The sequence below is a fragment of the Diorhabda carinulata genome, chromosome 6, assembly GCF_026250575.1.
Source record: "Diorhabda carinulata isolate Delta chromosome 6, icDioCari1.1, whole genome shotgun sequence".
Lineage (NCBI taxonomy): Eukaryota > Metazoa > Arthropoda > Insecta > Coleoptera > Chrysomelidae > Diorhabda > Diorhabda carinulata.
In genome coordinates, this window is record NC_079465.1 from 787,365 (window position 1) to 799,476 (window position 12,112).

A 12,112-nucleotide genomic window follows, 5' to 3' on the forward strand; every position below is an offset into this window, starting at 1 on the left:
AACTTGAGAAGCTTTTCTTCACATTATTCTCTACATACAGGGTACAAAATGTCTTCCGTTTGTCTTGAAAATCATCAAAAACCCACTTTGCTTATCGTGATCTTTTCCAATCACCCTCGTATCTTATTTTGATTTTTTTTTCTTTCGAATATATCCTTTGAGAGTGCCTGTTCCAAATATGAGCTTCCCATCGGTTATATTCTAGTCTAAATAATTTTTTTTACACATACTTGTCAAAATGTGGGAATCCCTAGTTTACAATAAAATTCTACAGTCCTAAAACCATAATTTTCATGAAAACTAGGCAAAAAAACGTTCAAAAGTAACTTGAGAAGCTTTTCTTCACGTTATTTTCCACATACAGGGTACAAAATGTATTCCGTTTGTCTTAAAAATCATCAAAAACTCACTTTGCTTATCGTGATCTTCTCCTATCGCCCTCGTATCTTATTTTGATTTTTTTTTTCTTTCGAATATATCCTTTGAGAGTACCCGTTCCAAATATGAGCTTCCCATCGGTTATATTCTAGTCTAAATAATTTTTTTTACACATACTTGTCAAAATGTGGGAATCCCTAGTTTACAAAAAAATTTTTGTTGAAAATTTTCATGAAAACTACCCAAAAAACGTTCAAAAGTAATTTGAAAAGCTTTTTTTCACGTTATTTTCCACATACAGGGTGCAAAATGTCTTCGGTTTGTCTTAAAAATCATCAAAAACCCACTTTGCTAATCGTGATGTTTTCCAATCACCCTCGTATCTTTGATTTTGATTTTTTTTTCTTTAGATGCGCCCTCGAAAGTCCGTTCTATAATTCTAGAATATATCTCGACTAATTTATCGTGAAAAATGACCCCAAAATAGAATTTATTTTTATTTTTTTTTTTTTCGTGAATACAGGGTTTGTCGTATATTATCTATAAATAAAATTTGTTTCGAGGTTTCGCTTTCCCATTTTTGTGACTAATATCACCAACAAATAAGAAAAAAATCAAATATACGTTGTTGGAGCAATGTTGCCACATTGTATAGTAGAAGATTCGTTGTTCCGAAATAACCAGTTTAAATACTTAATTTTCGGCCCTCGTATATATTGCTTATTGTTATAAAGTGTTTTCAAATTTCGTTGGGAAAAATATTCGATGGCGAAATAATAAAAATTAATTTACCTTCTAGATTGTATCAGATGAAAGTAGTTCCGAAACGTCGAGCGAAATTCAAAATTCGGCAACGGAAATATCGACGGATTCCGAATTCGCCCAAGACGAGCCGACTCCGACGAGGGAATTACCTTCGATCCTTCTCAACGATTTCCACGTAAACAAAACGAGGGGCGGCGGCAACCTACCGAAAAAGATCCAGGTGACCAGTCGTTATCTGCAAAAACCTAGTGACGGTGGAAAAGCGAAAAAATCGAATATCGAATTGAAATTATCACCTTTGGTACCACCTCCCGCACAACCGGTAAAAAAACCAGCACCAGTATCTTTGACACGACCGGAAGGTTACAGTTTGAATCGCACACAAAGCACCGGTGGTATAGCGGCTAAGGTATCGCTCGAATTAAAAAAAAAATATTTATTGGGCGAAACGAGTCCCGGTAGCATCCAAAAATCTGGTAGCGCCTCCACTCTAGACACTAAATTCAAAAGCTTCCACACTAACATTACAGATTGTCAAAAGATGTTGAAACCCTCGCCGGAAATAAGCGCCAGTATGCAAACTTTCTGCAAAAAATTGAACGAACTCAAATCGCCGGTTCTGTCTCCGCAACCTTCGATCATATTCACCAAAGAATTAGATAACGAAGAAAAAAAAGAAGAAGAAAAAGCAGAAATAGAAGAACCGGTATTCGAAAACGTGTCCGAAGGTCGACCGAGAAGTCCGCTTCACGAAACGTCCATAATAGTCCCGCAAATCGATTGGGGCAAACAAAACAACAGTTTAACATCGGACAGTTTAGTTTCGTCGGATAGCGAAAAAGAAGAACCGTCGTCAAAATCGAAATTATTCCAAAATATACCGAGAGTTGAGGTGCATACCGTCGCCGATGACGAAGAAATCGTCCCAGATTCCTTAGTATGTATTAATCCGTCCTTAGAATCGACGAAATCGATTATTAACGATAAAAAAACTTTGAATCAACCGAAAATTTTACCGAATTTGGAAAATTTATTACCGGAAATACACAATTCCTTACATATTAAATATAAGAGCGTCGAAAAAGAAACGCCGGAAGTTGCCGTCAATTCTAGCGGATTTAGTTCGCCGGAATCCGTAGCCGAACAATTAACGACAGCTCTAACGGAAACGGAATTATCGGATTGGGCGCGAGACGAAGTAGTTTCCGACGATTTCGAAGACGGCGAATTCGAAATACACATCAAATACACCGACGATTCGAAATCGGCTAAAAAAGCGGATCTATTAGAATTCGACGATTCGATATCTTCGAAAAAGGAAATTGGAAACGTAACCGAAACCAAAAATAACATTCTAAGCGTTAATTTAGACCAAATCGAATTTATGGATACCGGTACGGAAACTAGTACCGAAGACGGCGTCGTAAACAATCGAAACGGTTACGTTTTATTTAAAAACGAAGAAGATTTCGCCGAAGATAGTCTAAATCCCAATATAAACGATATAGTCGAAGCTATTAATAACGTTAAAATAGAAGAAAACGTAAAGCAATCGGAAACGGAACCGATAAAAAGTATTAATAACGAAATAGAAGAAGAAAACAGCGTTCAAATAATCGAATCCGGTACTACAACCGAAGAAAACACTTTTACCGAATCGACCGTTAAAAATAAATTAATCGAAGAAAATATCGATAATAACGTAGAATTTCACGAACATTGTCAACGGCTGCAATCGAAAATCGAATTTTCCAACGTCAAAGATTCTATTGACGTGAGAAAAAGTAGAAGGAAAAGTAAAAGTGACGTTTTACAAAAACCCGATCTCATCACCGAAGAAATACAAATAACGACACCGTCCCCTAATAAAATTTCGCTACCCCACACCCCCGATATACTATACAACAAAGAGGTTATCAAAAAAGAAAGAGACACCAATCAAAAATTAATACAAGAAATGGTAATGAACAAGATGAAAGCGGAAAATAAATCGTTGGAAAGAAAAAAAAGAAATAAAACGTCACCGTTCGAATTAACGAAAACCGATAAAAAAATTACCACCCCCGATGTGTTATTATCGACGAATTACCCTCTGCAAAATACCAAAATCGAATTTTCAATACCGAAAAGTCACAATTCCGATCAGTTCTTGTTAAGTTCGCCGATGAAGACCGATACTACGCCGAAAGCGCCGCCTCGGTATAACAAATCAACCGAAGAAGTAAACAGAAAATTGGAAAAATTGAAACAAACCGTCAAAGCGCGCAACAAAGAAAACAATCAACCGAACAACGTTTCGTTTAGACGATGCTTCAGTGGTAATTACGAATTTTCCGATCCGATTTCTAACGATAATTCGTTGTCTTCGAGAGCGAAATCGATACCGGATTTTCCTCGGCAAATAACTACGGTCGAATCCATTAAATCAGATCCATCGGAAAGGATCAAAGTTTACAAATCCGATCCGAATATATTGGAAACGAACGTCGGGAAAAGTAAAAACAAAGGTAAAGATAGGGAAAGAAGGAAAAGCATAACGAGGCTGATCGCGGATTTTTTTACGAGGAAAAGTCCCATTTCGACCGGTTCTAAAGGATTATTTGGAAAATTGTCGCCGAAATCGAAGGAAACTTCCAAGGTAAATTGTACGTTACCACTTATTCCAAGATAATTTGATTTCATATCTAATTAATTATATCGATTCCTTCCCATTTAAAACTAAATACACGAGTTTCGCTACCGTCTAATAGATGGCGTCGTCACTGTTTCATTTAAGTCAATATACCACTGGGCCTTATCGAAATTTTCTATATTTCTCGACACAGTTTGCTTCTATTCCGTTATTAAACGATTGTATTTCGATTTATTCCACACGCCTCAACGTCATTTTGTTTCATTTATGTTACTATACGAGGGTATTTCGATTTTTATTTCTACTCATTCAAAACCATATACTAAAATAAATTAAATTTTCAAGTTTCGCTACCGTCTAATAGATGGCGTCCTCGTTTACATTCAACATTTCAATTAGGTCATCATACGAGGTCTTTTCGAAATTTTTTGAATTTCCGTTATTATACGATGGTATTTCGATATATTCCACACGCCTCAACGTCATTTTGTTTCATTTATGTTACTATACGAGGGTATTTCGATTTTTATTTCTACTCATTCAAAACCATATACTAAAATAAATTGAAATTTTCAAGTTTCGCTGCCGTCGAATAGATGGCGTCGTCGTTTACATTAGCTATTCGATTTAGGTCATTATACCAACCTTTTCTTATTTAAATACGAAAAAAATCAGATTATCTTGGATGATCAAAAACTTTATATGAATTTTATGATGAATAATTAATTTTTTTGGTGACATACTCACGAAATTTATCTACTTTGCAGTCTTGTACGAATCTGGATTACAGAAAAGTAAGAATTTACGATTGGATCGGTTATTTTGTGTATTGATATTGTTGTTTTGCATGTGCTTTAGTTGCATGGTTGTGTAGCACTTTTTTCATGTTTTTTGTCGTTACGTACCGTCACGTTTCCATCAACTTCACATTCGAAACATGATTGGAAATTATTATAATTACGTCACACCTCACGCCAAATGACACAACACGTCACGTCAGGTGTCAAATAACACACTTTATATAACATATGACATTCGATTTGACTTGTAATATTGTAGATTCGCTATTAAATAACAAAACATCGATTTTCATTGATAATATACAGTAGATTCGATAAATTTGTTAGAAAATTATTATAATTACGTCACACCTCACGCCAAATAATACCACACGTCACGTCAGGTGTCAAGTAACACACTTTATATGACATATGACACTCGATTTGACTTGTAATATTGTAGATTCGCTATTAAATAACAAAACATCGATTTTCATTGATAATATACAGTAGATTCGATAAATTTGTTAGAAAATTATTATAATTACGTCATACCTCACGCCAAATGACACAACACGTCACGTCAAGTGTCAAGTAACACACTTTATATGACATATGACACAAAAAAGTGACATACAAGAAATTGATATAGTCGTTTTTACATATTGAAGTTAGAGATTTCTAAAGAAAATGTCAAAATACTTCTCCAATCATGTTTTCCAATGTTATGGGGATTTTATGGTTATTTTCAAAAAAAGAACGCAATGCATACAATATCCAATTTTTACTTAATAACTATTTATACATCACCCAATAATACAATCAACTAAATATTTAAAAAAATGTCAAATTGACATGTTAAAATCAAATCATTCGCGCTCGGTTCGTTCGGTTCGTCCGAACCGTAATATCTCAGTGTATACTAACCTTAAGTTGTGGAATTTGCAAATTTGAATCGAAATTGAATTTAATCGATTCGTAAAGTATTGTGGAATGTGTTGAATTAAAAAAAAAAGAATTTTTTTTAGTAAAAAGTATATTTCCATAATAATAAACTTATAAAATGTCAACTAACGTTTAAGGATCTGGTTATTCGTGACATACCTCAAAGGAAATGTTTATCAGAGAGTTTCATCGACAGGAATACGACACCGCCTCCGGTACCGCCTCTACCAACTAATTACGTCAGGAAAACTGGTGAGTCAGTATCTCTTACTTTCTTTTATTTACGTTATCATTTTCACTTTATCCTATTTTCTTCTTTCCCATATCGTCAATAAAGCCACAGCAACAATGTTTATGTCAATATTGACATAACCTCAAATTTGAACCGTTATATAATTAATAAGTTGGAATTTTTGGAACCGTTAGCGAGATTACACTACCACTACACCCACACTCACAATATTAAACTTTCTGGCGCGCGTTTCGACGAGACTGAAGATAAGTTTATCTCTTGGTTAACGAAACGCGCGTCAGACAGTGTAATTGTGACGTCCGAATCATAATCGAATATAGAGCAAACAATTATTGTACTCTATCCAACGATCAACTCAAAAAGCGACAATAGAACCACCGATTTAGTCTATATAAACATAACCTCAATTCCGAGTCGTCTAAATGACGTTATATCAAATATATTTGATGGAAAACGTACGGGAAGTGTTTATCAGCATAAATGTAAAAAAAAAAATTAAGACTTGGATGTTTTTTTTCAACCTCCGATGGGCTATAAATAAAAAACAAGTTCGTATAAAACAATAATTTTATTACCAAAAGATTACGGTTACTTTTTGACATAATCACCGAAGAGATTGTCATATCTGTGGACAAACCCTCTTCGAAGAGTACAAAACAGACCTTGAAACTTCTGGAAACTCCGTTGCCAAAGACATTTTGTCAACTCGTTGAACCGGATAATCTGAAACGCCGTCTGACACCCGAATGTCAACAATGGCGGACATGTTCAAGTGGCACAACGCCGTCTGACACCCGAATGTCAATAATGGCGGACATGTTTAAGTGGCACAACGCCGTCTGACACCCGAATGTCAATAATGACGGACATGTTTACGTGGCACACTGGCATATGTTGTAATTCCTTCCCTTCACCGAACGACCTTATAAATATTGAATAAACGAAACCCAAATTCCTATCCCGCAGAGGAAATTTTTTCCTACATCAGGGCGATTCCTAAACCAAATCTAATCTTTATTTTTATTGGCCTAGACGATAGTTCAGAGGGCGAGGAACACAAAAAGCCAAACCACAGTTCTTGCGATACCCTGGACTTGACCGGTGTATCCGCCGGAAGTACGTCTGGCAGAAGATCGAGCAGATCGAGACGAATCAGTCGACAGGCTCAATTGAAAAGGTGAAAAATACAATCGATTCGATAACGAATACCTTAAAAAAATTTATTACTATTACTATTTAGACACCGTATGGCTCAAGAGATACAACGAAAACTAGAAGAGACTGAAGTTAAAATGAAAGAACTGGAAGATAGAGGGGTAACGGTGGAAAAAGCGTTAAGGGGTGAAAGTATCGGCGATACGTCTAAAGACGAAGCCGAATTGTTGCAAGAATGGTTCGATTTGATGAGGGATCGTACCGAACTCAGGAGATACGAACGCGAGCTTACAGTTAGAGCCCAAGAGCTCGAACTCGAAGACAGACATTCGAGATTGCAACACGAACTTAGAGAAAGGATAGAAAACGGTGAGTTTCGTTTTTTTTTTTCAAAAAAAAAACGTTTATAAAATTTCTATTTACAGATAAACCGAAAACTAAAGAAGACGTCGAAGTCGAGGAGAGTATCATCAACGAAATGATAAGGATAGTAGAAAAACGAGATTCGTTGATAGCCGAAATAGAAGAAGACAGATTAAGGTGCCTTTCAGATATTAATCAATCACAGAATCAGTACATTAAACGTCTAATCAGTAGTGCATGCTTAGTTTTACTACTATCTTATTTATTTTGGGTTTTCATTTTACTGCTACTAGATTAATTCACAAATAATAAAGCAGACCGAGAGGTAAGTAACTAATAAACAAACATATATACTAGAATTGTGTGAAAAGTTCAAAATTCGAAAGTTCCTTCGCAAAAAAACCTTAAATATGAATAAATCCGCCAGCACCGGGTCAGGGAACTGCGGTGGATGATCTCTTGTCGGTACGTTTCGTTCTAGCTCCACCATACTCGGTGTTGTCGTTGGTCAAAGCGATCGCGATTCGTTCTCAGTTCGTTCTTGTGAAGAAGAGTCCCGATAACTTCAAGTTCTGGACGTCTGCAAGTGTCCATGAGCGCTCAGGTTATTCACCGAACTTTTTATACATACCTCGTACTAATTATGAGTGTGAGTGTGTCAGTAGTTACTTACAAGTCTGATAATCCTCATAAATTTTCACGGTTATTTCAGTTATTCTTTGGGATTGAGCATCGGAGTCTTTTTTTCTCTTTATATACGACATACGAATCTTCTTCTTTGTTGACTTGGTGTTACTGCGTCAATTAATTCGTTAATTGGCGGTTTGTTATGAAAATTTAATAAAAAATCGCACCAATTCTATAATTTACATCCATATCTATTCAATATGTTGTTTTTAGAATTACTAAAATCACTTTCCGAAAAGTAATTTTCATGAAAATAATAATTTCTACAACAAATATGGCGATATCTACTGCTTATTTAGTTATTTGCCGCTATAATTCACTTTTTATATTCATAGATTTAGTAAATCAATAATTTAATCAGCGTTTTACCTTTTATAACATTTTTAAAGGGGTTTCCATTATTTTTTATTAATTTTCCACGCCTATAATCCGTCAAGTAAGAATGAAACTACTTACATTGACAGTTGACAGTTGACAGCTTTCGTTTGCTTGTGTTTTTGTATTATATGTTAGCAAAAAGTTGCTTGCCTCTTGTCTCTGCATATTTATTATTAATTTAATTAATTTTAAGTGCTTGGTTGCATATGCCATAAATTATTTTTGTTGATTTCTAATTCTATTTCGAAATTTTTCAATTTTTTCAAAATATATATCGTAGATAGAAACACTATTTGCAAGAATATAAAGAAATCAACACATACATAACCTAAATCGGTAAAAATTCTACAAAATCAATTTTAGAACATTCCAACGTAACACAATTTATCCTTTTATAAACCTAATCCTTCACATTGTCTAATCTAAACCGTTTTACCTGATCTAACCTATCTTTTCCTTAATTTAAATTCTCCTATATCACTATCAACCCAACCTAACCTCATCTTACGTAATCTAACAACATAACATCCTAGTCCTCCTGTAGTAGTTCAACCCTAAGGTTTTCCTCTGACCTAACCTAATCTATCCAATTGATATTTTCGAAAACCTTTTAATGGTTGTAATGACAATGCCAGTTGTAAAATTTCTGTCACTCGGGGCTTTCCAGCATGTCTAATACTTTGTAAACAATTTTATTTTGTATGATATAATTATTCTAATTTTGCAGATATTCAAATGAAGATAGGGATTTTGAAGAACAAATGCTTGCCAAAGGGTTGAGATTAACTCCAATAAAGAATACGTCAGATCATTAAAAAGAAATTCCATTTGTTCAATTATTTTTTGTTTCCTTTTTTCGGCTATTATAATACCGATATATTTTTATTTATTTTTATATATTAATCTAAACGTAAGTTAGAGAAAAAGCGATAAAAGGGTGATATTTTTGTAAGATGTACAAAAGTTGATGATTAAGTGATCAGGTCGAAACGTTATTAATATTTCAATTAAAAAATAATTTTATATTAATAACGTGTTGATTCCTAAACATTACAAACTGTCACTGTATTTAGATGTTTTCGAAACTTGATACGTTACAATCATATTTTGGGGGATTTAGATAATCAGTCTAAATCAGAAGTTCCCAAATCTTTTTTTTTATCGTAAATCACTTTTAACTAATTTTAGTTGATATATTTACCCCATATTCCCAAAAAATCAAATCTAACTATGGAAATTCGAGGATATTCCTGTTGTAGAGCTTCCATGGACCCCTGGGGGTGCACCTAGACCACTTTGAGAATCACTGGTAAGTAAATGACAAAACTGCCTAATTTTCCAACCACAGCATTAGATATACTTATGGAAGGCTCATCCACTAGTTCAAATTCCAGGATTTTCTTATTATCGATCATTGTTTTGGCTTTTCCATAACAATACATCTTTTTGTTTCTTCCCTTCTCCCATACATCAAGGTGTTTCTAAATCAGCGAATAAGGAAATCGAATTACAAGTCAGCAGTTGAATGGATCCCTTATATCCAGGTATCCAAAAAAGCAGCCCTACCGGTCGTTTGTAAACCAGCTCATTGAGTGCCTTGTAGCCAGAATCAACTTTGATACAGTGATCGTGCTAATCCAGAATCATTAATGTACGAGGACTGTATATATAGCTCGAAGTAGCTTTTCAAAATACACCTAGGAGATGTTAAAACTACAAATTTGAGTCAAGATTCACTCAATTGAACTCCTAGATTAAGTCGATTTGAAGTAACTAGTGAGGTTAGTATATTTTTATGGGAAACTAGTAACGAAAAGAAATTCATAAGATTTTGAAGATTATTTTTAGTTTATAGCGATTGAAGAGGAAATATATTTGATTTTTTGGTATTTTTATGCATTGAAAACCAAAATTTTAATCAGAATTTGCTGTTTGTAACTTTAATGTTTATATAAATCGTTTTTACGTAATTATCACACTACGTCAGTCGATTTAAGTTACTTTGGATTCTATTTCTTTCCAAATACTATAATAGTAATTTTCCAATAGAAAATCTTTTGCTACAATTCCTTTAAATCTATAAAATAATTTAATTCTCCGAAATATAATTGTATCTTATAATTTATTGATTATTATCGATTTCTTGTATTATCTTTTTCAAAGTAAAACCAAATTTATTATTTTATTCTTTTATAATATAATATAATTTCATAACAATTAGTTGCAGTGAATTTTAATATGTGATATAATGTAAGAATTGAGAAAAATTTTAAGCCTTAATAATTTTTTCACGTATTAATGAATCACACTATATATTATTAGTATTTTCATTTTAAATATCCGAAAGCTTTGAAATAAACAATGTTTTCAATATTCTATGGAAAATTTGATAAATAAATTTGAATTTTAATCGATTTTTAACAATTTAACCAATAATCACTTACCTTAAAAAAATATCAATTTGTTTTCTTAAATTTCAGTGCATTTGATATTTCTATGAATTTAAGTACATGTACGAACGAATGAAACACGGAAATACATTAAAATTCGCGATTAATTAACAATTTTCTATAAATATTCACACAACTCGATGTAATGGCTGATAGTGTTTCAATAACATTTGACTATAGGTTAGATTTCATAAAAAGAACATTTGAACTCCACAGCACTCTCCGCAATCACGTTTACGAGAGTCGAGTGCGTTTTGAAACCAACATTTACGAGTACACTTAGAGTGGAACATAGAATTGTGATTTGAAACTTCATTGTTTTAACATTAATATTAATGACTAATTTTAAATTGCGCGGTTAACTAGATTTTGTGGTGCCATCTTGCGGTGAGTAGATGTAGTTTGAAAATTCAAATTTATCATATCAAATTTTCGTATTTTATTAAATAAAAAATAATCATCACTTGATGAAATTATATCTATTAACTCAATTTTTTTATTAGTCATGTGCTGTTTAAGAATATTTTAATCGTAACGAGGTGTTTGAAAATTAAGGTCACTTTATTTCGATTTACAAACCTGAAAAAGTCACCCGAAATGGAATCTGGTGAATATGGTAATTATTACAACAAAAATTATAGTAGAAATGAGTATATGTATGTTATCTTATAGAAAAATGTATATGTATACCAACATAACCAAAAAATAATAACCTAATTATCCCGCGAAATTTGAAAAGTTACCTTATGTTTTTAAACACAACACGTTTTTTTTTGTTTCAATTAGTACGATGTATTAGAAAATTATAAAATCACGACGTGCCGAATCTGCCTATTATTAGGATCACTTAGAATAGGAAATATCTTCAACCAAAAAATGGATCGTACTTTTTGGAACATCTGTATATTTTCAATTTTGCTTATACATCAAATAATTTAGAAAAAAAATTATTTGAATCATGCATAAATTCCATTGAAATAGATTTTTCGTCAACTTTTTCGATATATATATTTTTGAGAAACCCTGTAAGTTAATAAAACACGAAATGTCAAATGAAATCAAACATAAAAATTCTTAACGTCATATGTCATCTAGGAATCACTCATAAGTCATTTTTTAGAAACTGTCTTTATAAATATAAACCGAGGTAGTGATAATGACGTCATAAATTGACAACGCTCCATTAAGGTAACACGTTTGCCAATGCTTTTATGTCATACGTCGACGCCATATTGAAAAAAGTGCGTTTATAATAATAGGTCGTTTCCGGAGCAATAGATGGCGGTACAATATTTATGGTGATAAATCTATTTCAATTAATTATATT

General features: G+C 33.2%; 1 protein-coding gene across 8 annotated transcripts in view; it reads left to right on the top strand.

The window, feature by feature from the left end:
• The window catches only part of LOC130895946 (F-actin-monooxygenase Mical), a 60,467-nt gene extending 48,871 nt beyond the window's left edge, over positions 1–11,596 (top strand). For 2 of the 8 annotated variants that reach the window (XM_057803627.1, XM_057803628.1), the window contains exons 16-22: positions 1,178–3,781; positions 4,543–4,569; positions 5,637–5,751; positions 6,785–6,929; positions 6,993–7,276; positions 7,333–7,595; positions 9,063–9,136. In XM_057803627.1, coding sequence (XP_057659610.1) covers positions 1,178–3,781; positions 4,543–4,569; positions 5,637–5,751; positions 6,785–6,929; positions 6,993–7,276; positions 7,333–7,568 — 3,411 coding nt within the window. In that variant the 3' untranslated portion in view covers positions 7,569–7,595; positions 9,063–9,136. Of the gene's footprint in view, positions 1–1,177; positions 3,782–4,542; positions 4,570–5,636; positions 5,752–6,784; positions 6,930–6,992; positions 7,277–7,332; positions 7,596–9,062 lie in introns of all 8 variants that reach the window. The other 6 variants (XM_057803616.1, XM_057803629.1, XM_057803613.1 and 3 more) reach the window with 4 other exon arrangements.
• Positions 11,597–12,112: the final 516 nt, after the last annotated feature.